Source organism: Salmo trutta, chromosome 19, assembly GCF_901001165.1.
Source record: "Salmo trutta chromosome 19, fSalTru1.1, whole genome shotgun sequence".
NCBI classification, from domain to species: domain Eukaryota; kingdom Metazoa; phylum Chordata; class Actinopteri; order Salmoniformes; family Salmonidae; genus Salmo; species Salmo trutta.
Genome location: NC_042975.1, coordinates 44,011,552 through 44,030,595, shown reverse-complemented (window position 1 = coordinate 44,030,595; position 19,044 = coordinate 44,011,552). Strand labels below are relative to the sequence as shown.

The following is a 19,044-nucleotide window of genomic DNA, read 5'->3' as shown; positions in this document are numbered from 1 at the left end:
TTTGTGCAATCAATGCAAAATGACTACAAGCAGACATGAATACGTTCACTTTTAATTATAAGAATGACAGAATGAAATATATGCTCGTTATCTAGTAATCCAGGAGGGGAATTACGAATCAAAAGGGAAGTGACAATTTAAAAAGCTCCACAATCATTCCTATTCACTTTATGAAAGCGACAGCTGGGATCTTTCCATGAGCCTGAGGAGAAACAGAAGTTCAGTATCTGAAGCTTAAAAAGGGTACGAGACATTCAGTCAAACAAAAGCAACACATTGCTCCATTAGATATACTAGGATCAAGTATTTACCTTGAAGTCTGTGAAGACCTGCCTTGCTCGGTTGAAATCCCACTCAGTGTCCTGCAGGCATCTGAAATACATTGATCAAGTAAGTTAAAACCCAACATGAATTCAACTTCATACGAAGCAGTGTTTGTCACTACTTGAGCCCACTTAGAATCTAGGCCGAGGCTGCAGATCCGTAGAGAGAAAACACCCAGTGTCCTACTGCGTTGCAACCTAGCGGTGGTAAAAGTCCTGGTGTGCCCGTGTAAATTACAATAGGCCCTCAAATGTTTTTGGCTTTAAAATTAGTTTGTTCGCTACAAATCGAGATATTTAATTAAATAATGATCCGTGCTGAAACAGATCAATCACAGGCTGGCATGCTATGAGTAGGCTCCGGTTGACTCAGGCAGTATGAAAATGACCATGGCCACTTTCACCATGATCCTTAGTGATTTTTTTTTTGTTGGTTACCATTCAGAAACATGGCACGCTTTACATTCAAATGCTTAATGCACCATCAGGAGTTTTCCATAGGAACAAGTGGATGACGTCAGTGCTACCACCATCTACTGGTTTTAGTGTTTGTCCACCCCCCAGATGCCTTTTCCCCAGAGCTGAAGATCCTAATCACATTCTGCGCATGTTTCTTTATATCTACTTTATACACACACAGTGGTCCCACTGTCAATCATGAATGATGCATATTACAGGTGAAACGTCCATGCAGCATGTGCATACCAACCAATTGATCTCAATCAGTTTCACGGGGAGATGCTTTAGAACTTGAGTTAAACAGTGTGTTTCGAATTATGTACAGTGAGCAACCTTTACAGCAAATGGCGTTAAACTGTAGCATAGCTTACCTGGGTTTAATTTAATCAATGCACATATTTTGCATAGAGGCGCGCTGTTGAGTTCTGGCTACATGATTACAAAAATGTACCATTCGATCATCCTCAAAATGAGGTGTTTTTTTGTCTTACAGTAACATGCTATTAAATTGGGTTCTACTATGTACAATACTATCATTATGTGATCTTGCAGACATTGATTCAGCTTTGATCTAACTTTATTAGACGAGCAGCATTCACCAGAGTAGCCTGTTCTCTATGAGTAGAGCACAGACTGCGTAAGTAGAGAATCATGCGCAGATGCTTCAGGGCCTTCAGCTGTCGGGAAGAGGGTCCAGAAAAGTCAGATCCGCAGCCACTCTGTAAAATCTAATGCAAGGTAACTGTGTGCCACTCACTTCTGGGACCATTCCAGGTTCATGCCGGACATCAGGGAGAAGGCAGAAAGCATCTCTTGCTGGGGAGCTGAGAGGGTGGGGACAGGGCTGCTGGATGGTGTTGGGGCGGGTGCAACAAAGGCCCGCCGGATCTCCTCAGTCGTAGCATTACGGACAAAAAGCTCGTCGTTTACTATGCAAAGACTGTTGAAACAAGATGAACACAAGAAAAGACGACATTACACATTTCCATGATCTTTTATTATACTGAGTTACAGTCAAGACAAACATCTAGCAGAGTTGTCAATACACTACATGACCAAAAGTATGTGGACACCTGTTCGTCAAACATCTCATTCCAAAATCATGGGCATTAATATGGAGTTGGTTCCCCCTTTGCTGCTATAACAGCCTCCACTCTTCTGGGAAGGCTTTCCACTAGATGTTGGAACATTGCTGCGGTGACTTGCTTCCATTCAGCCACACGAACATTAGTGAGGCTGGGCACTGATGTTGGGCGATTAGGCCTGGCTCGCAGTCGGCGTTCCAATTCATCCCAAAGGTGTTCGATGGGGTTGAGGTCAGGGCTCTGTGCAGGCCAGTCAAGTTCTTCCACACCGTCCTCGACAAACCATTTCTGTATGAAACTCGCTTTGTGCACAGGGGCATTGTCATGCAGAAACAGGAATGGTCTTAGCATCGTGGAGGTATTGGAGAGCCTTGAGGTTAGCCTAGCATCGTGGAGGTATTGGACAGCCTCGAGGTTAGCCTAGCATCGTGCGACACCTGGAGAGAATTTCTTGGGGAAGATTAGCCAGTTCATGGGATATCTGTTGCTGCTATGCCTGCAGTACAGGGTTCCCTGTGGCTCAGTTGGTAGAGCATGGTGTTTGCAATGCCAGCATGGTGTGTGCAACGCCAGGGTTGTGGGTTCGATTCAGTACAACATTTTTTTTTTTAAATGCATGAAATGTATGCATTCACTACTGTAAGTCGCTCTGGATAAGAGCGTCTGCTAAATGACTAAAATGTAAACAGTTGCCACAACGTTGGAAGCACAGAATCTAAGGGGCCTAGCCCAAACCATGAAAAACAACCCCAGACCATTATTCCTCCTCCACCAAACTTAACAGTTGGCATTATGGTAGCGTTCTCCTGGCCTTCGCCGAACCCGATTAATCCGTCAGACTGCCAGATGGTGAAGCGTGATTCATCACTCCAAGGAACGAGTTTCCACTGCTCTAGAGTCCAATGGCAGCGAGCTTTACACCACTCCAGCCAATGCTTGGCATTGTGAGCTTAGGCCTGTGTGCAGCTGCCCCGACAAACAGTTCCTGTGCTGACGTCGCTTCCAGAGGCAGGTTGGAACTCTGTAGTGAGTGTTGCAACCGAGGACAGAGCGCTTCAGCACTCGGCGGTCCCGTTCTGTGAGCTTGTGTGGCCTACCACTTCGCGGCTGAGCGTTGTTGCTCCTAGACATTTCCACTTCACAATAACAGCACTTACACTTGACCGGGGCAGCTCTAGCAGGACAGAAATTCGAACCAACTTGTTGGAAAGGTGGCATCTTGTGATGGTGCCACGATGAAGGCCAGTCTACTGCCAATGTTTGTCTATGGCGATTGCATGGTTGTGTGCTCAATATTATATACCTGTCAGCAACGAGTGTGGCTGAAATAGTCGAATCCACTAATTTGAAGGGGTGTCCACATACTTTTGTTTACATAGTATATTGAGGAACCATCTCTATGCTTGTGGTCTGGTATAAATGTCAAGGCCTACCTTGTCCCTCCAGCCGGCACTGTGATGAACACCCGAGAGAAAGCTCTGACAGAGTCTCGGGATTTACCTTCAACTAGGGTAAAAGAGAGAGAAAAAGACATGGTTAATGACTTTTTTGCTAATGAAAATGTATGTGGGAAACAGTATAATTTTGCATTATAATAAGTTCGAAAAGTAAAAAAAAAACAACATACCTTCTTTGAACACTCCAGTGACTGTGAACGACAGTAACGTGTTCTGTAAAAGTGGAGAGAGAGAAGAGATTGAAGCTATGAAATCAAGGATGGTCATGCATGTGAGTTGATGGTTAGAAGTGAATTCTACTCACGGTGAAGGTGTTGACGTCCACATTTAGCGATGCAGTGTCATGGTGCGTTTTGGGAAGTTCGTTCAGGAAAGCCACCACATTCAGACGGGTGTGCTTCAGTAAGCGGAATCGTGTGGCTGAAAGAACAGAGGGCAAGAGGATTTATTTAAGAACAAAATATGTTACTCTCAATGTAGTCTTTTACTTTAAGTGTATATGAGTGACTTTCACAACCAAGAGGTTTACTTTATTCAGAGACTAAATTTGCACTGAAAGAGATGACATAACGACAACCATTACTTCTCAAAACGTTGAACTAGAGAATCAGAAGAGACTCACAGGGATCTTTGAGCTTTTTCAGGTTGCGAGTGTCTTTATGGTAATCTCCGAGACTGCACCTAGAGACAGTGACTGACTATGTTAGAAACAGGTGACAAATACAGTTGAAGTCAGAAGTTTACATACACCTTAGCCAAATACATTTAAACTCAGTTTTTCACAATTCCTGACATTTAATCCTAGTAAAAATTCCCTGTTGTAGGTCAGTTAGAATCACCACTTTATTTTAAGAATGTGGAATGTCAGAATAATAGTAGAGATAATGATTTATTTCAGCTTTTATTTCTTTCATCACATTCCCAGTGGTTCAGAAGTTTACATACACTCAATTAGTATTTGGTAGCATTGCCTTTAAATTGTTTAACTTGGGTCAAATGTTTTGGGTAGCCTTCCACATGCTTCCCACAATAAGTTGGGTGAATTTTGGCCCATTCCTCAGGACAGAGCTGGTGTAAAGAAGTCAGGTTTGTAGGCCTCTTTGCTCGCACACGCTTTTTCAGTTCTGCCCACAAATGTTCTATAGGATTGAGGTCAGGGCTTTGTGATGGCCACTCCAACACCTTGACTTTGTTGTCCTTAAGCCATTTTGCCACAACTTTGGAAGTATGCTTGGGGTCATTGTCCATTTAGAAGACCCATTTGCGACCAAGCTTTAACTTCCTAACTGATGTCTTGAGATGTTGCTTCAATATATCCACAATTTTCCTCCTCATGATGCCATCCATTTTGTGTAGTGCACCAGTCCCTCCTGCAGCAAAGTACCCAAACAACATTATGCTGCCACCCCCGTCCTTCACGGTTGGGATGGTATTCTTCAGCTTGCAAGCCTCTCCCTTTTTCCTCCAAACATAACAATGGACATTATGGCCAAACAGTTCTATTTTTGTTTCATCAGACCAGAGGACATTTCTCCAAAAAGTACGATCTTTGTCCCCTATATGCAGTTGCAAACCGTAGTCTGGCTTTTTTTATGGCGGTTTTGGAGCAGTGGCTTCTTCCTTTTCTCCAGCACCTTCACAAGGTCCTTTGCTGTTGTTCTGGGATTGATTTGCACTTTTCACACCAGAGTACGTTCATCTCTAGGAGACAGAACGCGTCTCCTTCCTGAGCGATGTGACGGCGGCGTGGTCCCATGGTGTTTATACTTGCGTACTATTGTTTGTACAGATTAACCTTCAGGCGTTTGGAAATTGCTCCCAAGGATGAACCAGACTTGTGGTCTACAATTTGTTTTCTGAGGTCTTAGCTGATTTCTTTTGATTTTCCCATGATGTCAAGCAAAGTGGCACTAAGTTTGAAGGTAGGCCTTGAAATACATCCACATCCACCTCCAATTGACTCAAATGATGTCAATTAGCCTATCAGAAGCTTCTAAAGCCAGGACATCATTTTCTGGAATTTTCCAAGCCGTTTAAAGGCACAGTCAACTTAGTGTATGTAAACTTCTGACCCACTGGAATTGTGATTAAGTGAAATAATCTGTCTGTAAACAATTGTTGGAAAAATTACTTCTGTCATGCACAAAGTAGATGTCCTAACCGACTTGCCAAAACTATAGTTTCAAAAAATAATTGTGGAGTGGTTGAAAAACTAGTTTTAATGACTACAACTTAAGTGTATTTAAACTTCCGAGTTCTACTGTATGTGCTGCTGAGTGTGTTTATAATACACTGTTTATGCTGCTGGAGACATTAACAACTAGCCGAGGGGGTACCTGGATGGGTTCTGCATGGTGATGAACATGCTCAAGGAGAAGGTCGCTCCATCATGGTAGGCATCTAACAAAGGTTGTCTGTCCCCGGAGTCATACACACTGTAGTATCTAAAAAAAACACATATACATACATACATACATACATACATACATACATACATACATACATACATACATACATATATTTTTTTTTAAGTTACATCAGAAGAAACATACAACTTACATTTCCAATCAGTACAGACAGATGTTCAACCTATTGCAGATCAATTTATCTTTTAAAGAATAATCCAAATGACATCAAATCATTCTCCCCTTTTCTTATAACCATATGTTTGTGTAGTAGTGAGTCAGTGTTTTGGGTTCAGGCTTAGTGTGTACAGTAATAATCTGTATCTGTGGATTCCTTTGTCTTCCCCTGTTACACATATAAAGAGCTAAGTGCAAACTCACTGTTGTAGGAAGGCAAGGATGGGAGCCTTGATCTCTTCTGAGCAGAAGTAGCTGGCCTGTAACAGCAGTCAGAAGGGGGAGAATTGTAAAGTAAAGACAAATCTCCTATTTTGACAGACGTGGTTACATGCACAGCCACTAATGATAAACAATTGGCTGTATGTATTACCTTGCAGGGTGGAAGGGCAGCAGGAGTCACCTCCACATCAAAGACTATAGGAGGTGGGAGATCATGACCATCCTAGTGAGAGGCAGAGAGAGGTCAAGGAGAGAACTAAAATAACTCATTAAAGAGTTGTAAATCCTTCACAATTAAAATATCAAAAATTTGACTAATGGAAAAGGCTTGAAGGATGAATTTAAAATCCTTACCAGTTTGAGAAGCCTGGGGAACCTCTCTCTCACCGTGCTGTCCGACATTCACAAAAACACAGAAGATACAAGAGACAGGAGTTAGTGCTGCTGACCAAATATAAGAGACTCGGAGTCATCCCCCTGAATACCATTTAACCACACACACACACACACACGTTTTCTCATGCACTCACAGCCTCATCCATGGATAATAATAATCTCTAATAGCTGCCCAAATGTTGATATAATCCCCGTCCAGACAATTAACAAAAATTAGGAGAGGAATTTGGCCAAAGAACAACGGACTTGATTCGTCATTATCAGGGTGGTTTGAACTTCATATTTGATTGTTCAGGATAGACCACACCCATGCCTGATCATGAACTAATCAGCTCTGCATATCAGTGAAGAGGTACTTAATGCTACACGTCCTCATGTACTAATATGAACAGGGATACAGATAATACAGATAAATCAAATGTAAAATAAATCTACGGTGACAGTCCCGATTTCGCCACCCACCCCGGCCCCCTTTCCTGTGGCAATGTACTCACCCCTTTGTGATACTCACCGTCCCCCCTACACGCCGAAACACACTGACACACGCTGTCTTGGAAGGGGTGGTAGGGGTAGGGTAGGGGTGTGAACGTTGGTTGTGAGCGCTCATACCAACAAGAGAAAGATCAGTGCTTTTCACACGCATAGGGGAGTGGACTGGTGATTCAGACGTGTGATGTGGCCAATGTGATTGGTAGAGTCTACAAGGGTGGTACCGTGGTAAAACTAGATGTTGCATGTTTGAGCTGTCCGATACACACGTCATAGAACCAAGAGATAGTGAAATGGAATCTAAAGACTGCAGGGATGAGATGTACAGGTGATGATAGAGACTGTTGGAGATGACTGAATTACATGAAGCAGGGTTATGGAGGGGTTAATTCATTACATTAAGGCTGGTTAAAGTTACACCACGTCGTTTCATGTAGAAAGCAACTACACACTTGCCATCAGTGTATTTCACCAAAGCCATAGCGATATATAGAACATAGAGGGATGGAGGGAAGCGCTAGACTTATGGTAACATAGAACAAGACAGAGTCACCGTATCAAACCAAAACAGCAAAGGGGAGTTCACGAAAAGCTTTGATAGATGATGCAATGTCACTAGGAGTAGAAAACGAGTAAGTTCAGGAGACCATGCACAGCATCCCCTTCAGATGAAGAAAATACACAAATTACACACAAATAGAAATGAAAAGATAAACAAGAGCGATAGAGAACATGAAAGTTGGGCCCTGAGCACCACTACAGACTATTGGAAGTAGCTCTTTGTTTCTAGCATTGATTGACGTTAAGAATGATACTGCATCTCACACAACGTATTTTGTACCAGAATAAATGATAAATTACATTTTGGACCCCACTTCAACTTTAACATTCCGGGGGTGGTTAAAAATAAATAAGGCATTCAAGCAAAGGTGTTTTTGGTTGATATTTTTAGGGAAACATGTTGAGAGCGAAATGAGGACTTGATCAGTGAACATTCTGACATGACTACATGTCTTTATGCCCACAGAAGAAACTTTAAGAATCATATCCTTAAAAGGAAATCAACTTCCTATATTGAAATCCCACTAATTGAGGGTATCTCAATAAATGTATCTGTGTCCCTCATTTTCAAAGCCTCTCTGGCTGTTACATTCTGAGGACGTGTCCACCAACCTGCGAAAAACAAACAAGCCTTGAAGTAAAGGCATGTTAGATTTAAGGGAATTATGAGAAAGCTTGTATTTGGGGACTCTGCTTGGCTTTGTGGAAACCTCTCTCCCTCTCCAACCCCAGGCCTGTAGAGCAAATCTTCACCTTTGTTTTCTTCTTCACTTCAAATGTCTTCTTTGTTCAACATATACTGCATGTACGTGCGTGCGTACGATGTGGCCAGATGCACGGCTGTGCCTGTCTTAGGTTGTCCCGGTATCAAAAGTGGGATCTTACCCGTCATTGGCTAACCAGCCCTCTTCACTGGCCACATTTCAGGACCCATTATAGGGGAGGATGGAAGGAGGTACCATCAGCCCAATCAGCATGTAGCACAAGCAGATAGTAAATACCATGTTTCCCATATGAATATTTAAGGAATCCCTTTCCACAATGCCATTTTATTAATCAAGCTCTTCCCAAAGTATGGGTCTCAATGACTATTAGGGGTCAAAATGCTGTGGTCAGTATTATCCAAGATAAGTGTGTGTGTATGCTCGAACGAATACTTCTTGACATTTAAAAAAAGGAAATCCATATAATTTATGTAAACATTTTATACAGAGGTGTCTGTAGGGGGCACAGGGCCATCTCCACTGCAGAAAACAGATGCAAGGTAAAGATGAGCTTCAGAGTTTCAGAGAGGTAAAGCGAGACAGACAAAGACCACTCAGACAGTTGAACGTGCATCTAGAAGGGGGGAGGGGTGGAGAATAATTCAAGTGATAGATGTAGCCATTATCCTCAAATACACCATGTGTTAAGCTGGTTAATGTTGAGGTATATGGCGTGAAGAGGTTAATGGTTTGATCATGTCAAAACTTCGGCAGGTATGGCATGCATGGACCTTAAATTAAAAGAATCATAAAGGTGGCATTACATTTGAATTCTGGTGCTTCCCCACAAGCATGGAGTAGGGTATTTGTAGGATTCCAACATAAACCAAAAAACAATGTCTAAGAACAGATCCTCTGAAATCTTAACTTCTTCACCACATATGTTGCTGTAGTAAAGTGGGAAGGCTCAGTGAGAGACTCTCTGATAGGATGGTGTTCACTAAGCCACTCCAGTTCTTTCAAATTTGAGCAGTGCGTTACTATTCAGTACTACCAAACATGTCCTTCCTGAATCATATAATCCATAAATAACATGTCATTTCCCGCAGCACGGGAATTTTCTGAATACATTCAAGTTCCCCCCTGAAATACAGGGAATAGAGAGCTAAACTACCCCCCCCATACACCTCACACACTGTCAACATCATACTATTACCCACCCACCCATCCTGAGCACAGACTGACCTTATGTAAGAAGCCTGGTCCTTCAAATAGTCGCAAAGGGGATTCCTCTCCAGCCATAGCTCCACCAGTTTAAGACCCTTGATCCTATCCAGCTCACGCTCTGTTTTTAACTGGAATGGTAGGGACAATACAATCTAATCAAACATTCAGTAGCCTAATTGATACTCTGAAGACCTGACAGAGAGAGAACTCCTAGTCCCCAAGAGCAGTCAATTTATTAAATGAATTATGTGGACAACTGAAAAGCAACGAGACTTTGTGCAGTCCCAGTAAAGATCAGTGTTTGAGTAACAACCCATTGTGCTTCAACCAGACCTGGTCTCCTCACCTCATTATGAGAAAGATTGAGTGTCTTCAAGTTTGGAGCCTTGTTGACCAGCTCTGACAGGTCATCCAGCCTAAACAGCTTGTTGTTGCTGATGTTCAGACAAACAAGCTGTGGAAGGAAACAAGTAGGGATCAGTGGAAAGGAAAGCATAGATATTATTCAGCTACAAGTAAGGACCACATCCATACCTCTGGAATGTTCTCCTCAATTATCTTAATAACAGCGTGCATAGAGTTCTTTCTGTTCAATGTCACATCAATGTTCTGGGAAACCAGGTCTGTGAAAATCAGGGAAGCGTATGAGTGTTAGATGGCACTACCAGAATCCATGTCATATAATGTAAATGTACAGTGAAAAACATTTGATGTGACTAACTGCTCTTGCCGTGTGCTTACCTGGGTCTATCCGGATGTTGTTCAAGTCCAGGGCTTGTTGAGAGCCATCAAAGCGTTTAGCCATGCATTGCTAATGAGGGGAAAAGGGTTTTAATAGACATTCAGCTCATACATAATAATATACTTTATTAAAACCCATCACTACATCTCCTATTTGTTAACAGCTGGTCTCCTTGTCTTACCTTTAGGTGCTCCAGATCAGCTGGCTTTAGTTCAGACTGAAGAAAGGAAGGTGGAGGACACGGATTCATCAGTACAGTCACCTGGAAAAGATGGAAGTTGGAGGAGTGAATGGCATGTCTTCTAATGAGTATCCCCAAGGGGAAATGGTTGTCCTTGAATTCCGATTGGAAGACCTAATCATTAACCACCGCTTGACCCCTTCTCAAGATCCTATTGATGGTCCTATCCTTACTGATTTGCCATCCTCAAACCATTAACCCTGGCCCCAGCTGTTTTTATATCAATATCAAATCATTTCTGAGTAACAATTAAGTACCGTACTGTAATAATCTCCATTAAAATGGGCAAAAATAGCCTTTGAGCGAAAAACTATTTCTCAATAAATAATTTTGCTAGGACTGCCTGGCTGTGGTGTGAGTTGGGAGGGGAAAACTGAAAACTAGCCTTTATTTGGACGTCTTTGTTATTGCTCTAAAAAACAAAATTTACCGCATGGTGATGTCACCATGCAAATCTGCTGATTAGTAGATCCTGTGTTGACCAGCAACTGTCAGGAAATAACACAGATTTTTTTAATCTCACTTTTACAGTGTTAGTTTCATCAGATGTTGATGTACAATATGATAAAACTAGGGCTGTCCTTGACTAAAACAGAAAGTTCTGTTCTTTTGACCAATCGATTGGTCAACAAAAATAAAACTGTATTTCTCCATACACACACCCTGTGTTTCAGTAAAATCGACTATATGTATTGAGCTCGCGGTTTGATGAAACAAGACAAATACCTCGAGGGTGCCAGAGATCTAAATAACCAGAAGGAAAAACTATTTTAACCTGACCCAATTTTTCTCCTCACTCAGACTCTGCCATTACGCTCCTGAAGTTGACAGTAATAAGCTACGCGAGGAGTCGGCGACCTTTCTCATGTGGAATGCCAATTCATCTTACCATTTCTACCGGTCTGCATGCCAGTTATGGTTTTCAGACAATGACTAAATTGACAAAACTCGTAAATGGAATGAAATAAACCAGAACTTGTTTCTCACAAGTGTAGCATACAGTGGCACACCTTGTGTGCTTCCGCAGCATATCATTTCATTCTCAGCCATTTGACCTGTTACTGCAAGTTATTGCTAGTTTGACCACCAGAGGGCATCTTTAAGAAGCATTTCATAGTATTCCGTATTGGCATTACCAGAGAATTTAAAACCTTTTTGTAATAACATAATATATGGGATTGATTTAAAAAAAAATTGGCTTAATTATTTTGATTAATATTATGGTGTTTCTATTCAGAGAAAAACGAAACCCTCAGGGTGGAATGGAAAATATTGCGATGTACAACATGACCGTCGGGAGTAGGCTACAGGATTCTAAATTGTTTGCCTTCATTAGACAACTTTTTTCCAATATTTCTGTAAATCAGTGATATTTATTCCCATAGTAATTTGTTATGCATCCATAACTAAATCAACATCTGCATTTTGAAAGTATTTATCATTATTTTATTAAGGAAATGTGTTTATTAGGCTACTGTGCAGTCTACAATACATACTGTAGTAAATATGGGAAAGTCCCTAATTCCTTACATAAGGAAGAGCAGGCCATGTCTGTAAAACATAATGCAGCACACGCGGGAGACCGGGGTTCAAATCCCTGTTGGGGAGGAAGGAGTAGGCTGTCTTTGTAAATAGGAATTTGTTCTTAACTGACTGTGTGTTATTTCATAGTTGTGATGTCTTCACTATTATTCTACAATGTAGAAAATAGTAAAAATATAGAAAAATCCTGGAATGTGTAGGTGTGTTTAAACTTTTGACGTGTACTTGCTGGAGCGGAAAATGATGGTCGGCAGTACAGTACTGGGCTATTTACGAGGAAGGAGTAGGCTGTCATTGTAAATAAAAATGTGGTCATAACTGACTTGCCTAGTTAAATAAAAGTTACACTAAGAGCATAACATTTCTGCACCCTAATTTTCTAATTCTTGTCTAACCAATACCCAAACGGAGATTAAGTGAAAAATAAACATCCGCATTTGAATGTCCTTTTTTCTCGTTATTTTATTTTATTAACGAAAGCATGAAGAAATACTGTACTGCTGTTTTGAGTTACAAATGTAACACTTTAGAGTACTTAAGCATCGAATACATTGCAAGTTGAGGGATTTTCACAACAGTAGCCGGGCTATAAAAAGTCTATTGTCCTGCTAATAGGAAACATTTGCATGATGGGCTACATTCTTTATTGTAACCACAATGTCACATCATTTGTATCTACCTTTCCAATTACTTTTAGAGTTTGGGAATTACAAATGTGCGCTTTCTTTTTAGTTACACTGTTTTAGTTCGAACGTGCAGACTTTTTTTCTTTAAATGATTGTTTTATGTAGGATGCTACATTTTTGACCAGTTGCAATTGTAAGTAGGCCTAATAAAAAAAAATCCTAATTCTATTAAGACTGTTAAGCCTCATAGCCTACCTCAGCCAGTTAAGTTATTTTATATAGGTCTAGGCTCCGAAGAAATAGACTCCAATTAAGCCCTCTTGTTGTTTGTAAAGTCAAATTCAAAAAGGCACTCGCACATCTGAGCTATCTTTTTTGCAGGTGCATTGCAACAGCCAGATAAGATGGTGAAAAAGAGGAAGGAACCCGCACACTGCTCTTGATCGTATCACTGATCTTTAATAAGCTTTACATATCGGCCTCAGGGCCTTCGTCAGAGCTTTTGTGAGTTTTTTTTAATTAGCACCGTTATGTAGACCTAGCCACACCCACTCCACGCATCGTAAGGGGTTGGAGGCGAAGGAAAAACAAATAAGTGCTACCAAACATAACAATATGCATTTCATAAATATTCAAATAAAGTGTGTACAAAAAACGTATTAAACACGTCTGTAAAACTACAATGGGGACATCGACCTACCAAGCAAGTTTTCATAAATCCTTGGGTACAGTGTAAGAAAAACATCAGAGTAATCTGAAATAGGGGCATAATTCATGTTCAAATTTACAATATAACATACATACAGTTGAAGTCGGAAGTTTACATAAACTAGTTTTAATGACTCCAACCTAAGTGTTTCAACCACGCCACAGATTTCTTGTTAACAAACTATAGTTTGGCAAGTCGGTTAGGACATCTACTTTGTGCATGACAAGTAATTTTTCCAACAATTGTTTACAGACAAGATTATTTCACTGTATCACAATTCCAGTGGGTCAGAAGTTTACATACACTAAGTTGACTGTGCCTTTAAACGGCTTGGAAAATTCCAGAAAATGTCCTGGCTTTAGAAGCTTCTGATTGACTCAAATGATGTCAATTGGCCTATTGGAGGTGTACCTGTGGATGTATTTCAAGGCCTACCTTCAAACTCAGTGCCTCTTTGCTTAATCATGGAAAATCAAAAGAAATCATCCAAGACCTCAGAAAAAAAAATTGTAGACCTCCACAAGTCTAGTTCATCTTTGGGAGCAATTTCCAAACACACTGAAGGTTCATCTGTACAAACAATAGTACGCATGTATAAATACCATGGGACCACGCAGCCGTCACATCGCTCAGGAAGGAGACGCGTTCTGTCTCCTAGAGATGAACGTACTTTGGTGCGAAAAGTGCAAATCAATCCCAGAACAACAGCAAAGGACCTTGTGAAGATGCTGGAGGAAACAGGTACAAAAGTATCTATATCCACAGTAAAATGAGTCCTATATCAACATAACCTGAAAGGCCGCTCAGCAAGGAAGAAGCCACTGCTCCAAAACCGCCATAAAAAAGCCAGACTACGGTTGCAACTGCACATGGGGACAAAGATCGTACTTTTTGGAGGAATGTCTTCTGGTAAGATGAAACAGAAATAAAACTGTTTGGCCATAATGACCATCATTATGTTTGGAGGAAAAAGGGGGACGCTTGCAAGCTGAAGAACACCATCCCAACCGTGCAGCATCATGTTGTGGGGGTGCTTTGCTGCAGGAGGGACTGGTACACTTCACAAAATAGACGGCATCATGAGGAAGTAAAATTATGTGGATATATTGAAGCAACATCTCAAGACATCAGTCAGGAAGTTAAAGCTTGGTCGCAAATGGGTCTTCCAAATGGACAATGACCACAAGCATACTTCCAAAGTTGTGGCAAAATGACTTAAGGACAACAAAGCCAAGGTATTGGAGTGGCCATCACAAAGCCCTGACCTCAATCCTAGTGAAAATGTGTAGGTGGAACTGAAAAAGCGTGTGCGAGCAAGGAGGCCTACAAACCTGACTCAGTTACACCAGCTCTGTCAGGAGGAATGGCCCAAAATTCACCCAACTTATTGTGGGAAGCTTGTGGAAGGCTACCCAAAACGTTTGACCCAAGTTAAACAATTTAAAGGCAATGCTATCAAATTCTAATTGAGTGTATGCAAACTTCTGACCCACTGGGAATGTGATGAAAGAAATAAAAGCTGAAATAAATCCTCTCTACTATTATTCTGACATTCCACATTCTTAAAATAAAGTGGTGATCCTAACTGACCTAAGACAGGGAATTTTTACTAGGATTAAATGTCAGGAATTGTGAAAAACTGAGTTTAAATGTACTTGGCTAAGGTGTACTTCTGACTTCAACTGTAAGCATTTCATCATTAAGACCTCTAGGAAATAATGTCTGGAGGGTGAAAATCCAAAAACATTCTGGCAGATTTTTTTTTTTGTGGCTGGTAGTTGGCATGGACCAATTTATCACATAAATAAAACACGCCAGTGTTTCTTGACCGCATCTCCCACTTTTCACGAATTCAAAGTATATGTAGTTGTGAACATTACAGAGTGTTCTTTAGCGGGTCTTTTTTTGTAGCAGTTCATCTCGTGTTTTCCCCAATGCCAAATTAAGAGCTTCATCCACACATTGTGGAGAATACCCTCTTCTTTGAACCCTATTGCGCATCTCTGCTGCTTTTTCTAGATAGTCCTGAAAATGATTTGATCCAAGTTGGGGAGGAGGTGGGGGGTCCACACCTAGCTCAGCTATTAGACAATTCTTTAGTAAAGGTTGAAGTCTATTGTTCAGCTAATAGCACATCATGCTATGCTTGTGAAAAACTAATAATAATATACTTTCCCCTTTACACGTTAAAGATTCCAATTGATAGTGTTTTTAGCCACAATCGGCCCCAACCCCAATACATTTGGGCACAGTTGATAGCGTGCTGGACTTCAGGCTAGAATGTTGAGGGTTTGAAATCTGCTCCCTGCTTGTTATAATGAATGAGTTTGATACACCTGGTATTGGATATGGCTGAAAAAAACTTTCAAAATGGCGATTTTCGTAAAATAAACTTTATGACAAAAGAATATGCACAATTGTTTGTCTCTACATTAACTAACATATTCCTCTCAATTGTAATTTTTTTGCATGACTCGTTATGACGTTATGTTTTGTCAGCCATCTTTGCTGAAGTCACCAGGGACAGCCTGCGTCAATTCGTCATTGGAACCACTCGATATGATTGGTCATATAAAAACCTTGGGACCCAAATGCATGAGTGCTCTAACTCCCCCTTGTGGTGGTCTGGAGCAATGCAGCCGTGACGCTGGGTACCTCTAAGTCCCGTGGTGTAAGTTCGCAACTTTTAAAGAAGGAACCACTGTAGGTTGTGCACTCTGCCAACAATGTGTCCACTACAACAATGATAACGGGAAGACTGGAATGATAATATTGAATGCATTAACAGAAATTACCGTAATCAAAGTAACAAACGTTGTAGATTAGAAATTATAGGAATTAAAGGTAAATGTACAACTGGTGATATATGTAATGGGGAATTGAATACACTAACAATCAAAACACAAACAATTCACACAATGAAGTTATGAAACAATATATGTGCACAAATTGGCAGGAGAGCGCGCATTCTGGAGATAGAAGTGGTATATCCGACATCTGCATTGGCCGTACAGCATTTACGGCGATACGGCCTCAGCAGAAGTCAGGGCATTCATACTTCTTGAGCTTTGCGGAGCAGTGCAGAGCTGTTGTCAATGAAGTGAGTTTGTGTTTTCTATAGGATGTACCGTCCCCATCTACTGTCAACCAATCATGTCAATGCAGAGTTATACAGAGCCCTCCGCATTGTTACAAAATTTGGGAGGTGCAAGGTGATGGGGTACAGAGCTCGATTTGGCCTCTGCAGACTCCGCAATTGCTTCACACCCTGCATATGGCATATCCGACCACATCTTCAGATCAAACATAAATTGTATTTTAGTCGAGGCCTCCGCAATGGATTAGTTTACTGAGATGGGCGCGCGCGTGTGTGAGATAGATAGATATATATATATATAGATATATATATATATATATATATCTATCTATCTATCTAACAATCGTGGTCGACTAACGGCTAACGGCCTAATGACCAAACAATCGACAAGTTGACTAATTGAAAGAAAGAATACAATTGACTGCACTGGGCCTTTAATTCTGATGACAATGTGTTTTCATGTCTGGTTGCCAGTCTGCCAAAATGTCCCACTTAACACTAATTGATAAAACTGGCAGAGGTCTTGTGGAAGAATTATTATATATATTTTTTAAATAAAAATAGTACCTTGTAGCCGTCTTTGTCTGTGATCTTCCGTGACACCTTTAACAAGGCATTCGCAGTGGCGGAATCGTCAATGTAGAACTGTGCTCGGTTGCCCTCTACTTGGTACTTTGGAAAACAGAGGTGTAGAAAGAATGTAGTTTAGGTTATATTAAAAACAATAAAATGAAACAATTTCAAAGGACATGGGAATTAAACTATTTCTAGACTAGCTTGACTAACCAAAAGAGCCATTAGGCAGTGGTCACTTACATGTACTGGCGTGAAGGGTATGGAGGAGATATTCTGCAGAGCTGTTATGAGCCAGTCTTTGTCATATTCCTTTCCATAGGGGACCTGTAAGAGTCACAATGTAGCATTGGTTAATTACAATCCAATCAATGACAGCTTAGTAGATCAGTAAAGCCACCCAATTCATTCACAATGTTGACTCACAAATATCTTGAACCAGGTATTACGGCCATCTCCACCTCCATCCCCTCCTCTGTTATTACCACGACCCCTGTGACCTCCTCCACCGCCACCTCTGCGGCCACGATCAAAGCGGTCGTCACCACGGCGATTCGGCCTTCCGTAAGGGTTACTGGCAAGGTAAAACCATGAGGGTTAAAAGGATAACTTCCAAGATAAAACTTATAAACATGTTAAATTAAATATTCTCCCAAATTTGCATGACAAACCCACAATCTGTGTTGGGAGGACCCATCTTGGGAGTTGCTGTCTGTCATTGCCACGTCTCCATCCTCATCGTCGAACCTCGCTCTGGGTCCCTGGCCGCCACCGCCTTTTTGGCCACCACGATATCTTGTTCTTGTCCCCGGTGCTCCTGGCCCCTGGTCACTATACATATGGGCCCTAAAAGGGCCCCTGCCTTTGCGGTTGCGAAACGTTTGTCCTCCAACTCTGTCATCGTGATCTGATGGACAAAAATCACCAAAATGAGTTATTTGTTTTTGCTTTCACAGAATAAGTACTTCAACAAGGTTACAGCAAATAGACTGGTAATGGTCCATATTTATTGTCATCGTCGTCTGTTATCATGTATGTTTGGCAGAAGCGCTAGCTAATGCACTCTTACTACGCCAACACGTTCAGACTTGCAGCCACGTTACGATGTAGTTAGCTAGCTAGCTATAAAATTACTCAACGCTGCTGTTGGCTAGCTAACTAGTTACCTAGCGTTACTTCTGTCACACAAGAGGTGTGAATGTTAGCTAGCCAGATATATACGCTGTCAGAGTGAGTATGGGTCCAGTGTAATAAAATAAAAACAATGCTAGCTAACTTATAAGCCACAAATAGCTGGTTGGCTAGCTAGCTACAGTACCTAGCTGCTTTCTGCGGCTAACCCCTAACGTTAGCTGGCTAGCTTGTTTATGTAGCTAGTTAACGTTAGCTACCTGCGTATCAATTGATAATTACTGTCGTATTACATTTAGTATTACGACAAAAACTTTTAGCTGGCAAGGAAGAACATTGCTGTTTACAGGTTTGTTAGCTAACGTTAGTTAGCTAAGCCACAACAGCTAGCTAACGCGTTAGCTAACTGACCTCATCGTACCGTTGTAGTAACGTGAACCGTCGGCTGTTGACATAATCAGGAACCGAACACACACTTAACACGAAGACGTAACTCTAATAATACTGGATATGATCACTTCTATATGTAGATCAATTCGAGTTTATCATCCGTAGCTAGCAAAGACATTCGCTTTGTTCGTAGTATGCACTGTATGACCCCGCAGTCTGAGCATGTGCATTCGATTTGAACTCGTTTTGCTCACAACACGCTCTGATAATGACGTCATGAACACTTATTTCTCTAACATTGTGAAAAGTTCTCACACATGTTCACGATATGTCTTCAATAGAAGTATTATGTGTGTGTGGTCCTCAGATTTTGGATCTCACACTGATCTCAGTGTGTGCATCTTTTAATTTTTTGTTCCATAGTAGGCCTACCTGGGCCCATATTCATAAAGCATTTCAGAGTATGTGCTGGGCTGGCCTAGGATCTG

General features: G+C 41.2%; 1 protein-coding gene across 2 annotated transcripts; it reads right to left on the bottom strand.

Moving 5' to 3' along the window:
- Positions 1–32: 32 nt before the first annotated feature.
- On the bottom strand, positions 33–18,799 carry LOC115154677 (nuclear RNA export factor 1). 2 transcript variants are annotated; one of them, XM_029701151.1, is made up of 21 exons: positions 18,588–18,799; positions 17,711–17,942; positions 17,462–17,609; positions 17,279–17,362; positions 17,030–17,134; positions 10,429–10,509; positions 10,247–10,316; positions 10,040–10,128; positions 9,852–9,959; positions 9,524–9,633; positions 6,483–6,519; positions 6,280–6,351; positions 6,111–6,166; positions 5,661–5,768; positions 3,947–4,005; positions 3,629–3,744; positions 3,495–3,537; positions 3,301–3,373; positions 1,540–1,722; positions 312–372; positions 33–202 (listed from the first exon to the last, which is right to left on the bottom strand). In XM_029701151.1, the coding sequence occupies exons 1-21, from the start codon at positions 18,619–18,621 to the stop codon at positions 164–166; spliced, it is 1,908 nt and encodes a 635-aa protein (XP_029557011.1). In that variant the 5' UTR covers positions 18,622–18,799; the 3' UTR covers positions 33–163. The 2 variants fall into 2 exon arrangements, with proteins under 2 accessions (XP_029557011.1, XP_029557012.1); XM_029701152.1 differs by having other exon boundaries at positions 18,578–18,595.
- Between the last annotated feature and the right edge of the window lie 245 nt (positions 18,800–19,044).

Bases quoted from the DNA above. Each gene is read 5' to 3' on its own strand.
- LOC115154677 (XM_029701151.1), bottom strand. From the start codon at position 18,621: ATGTCAACAGCCGACGGTTCACGTTACTACAACG. The intron at 17,943-18,587 runs GTACGATGAGGT...TTTGTCCATCAG, and splicing joins CGGTTCACGTTACTACAACG to ATCACGATGACAGAGTTGGA. The intron at 17,135-17,278 runs GTAAGTGACCAC...TGTTTTCCAAAG, and splicing joins TACCCTTCACGCCAGTACAT to TACCAAGTAGAGGGCAACCG.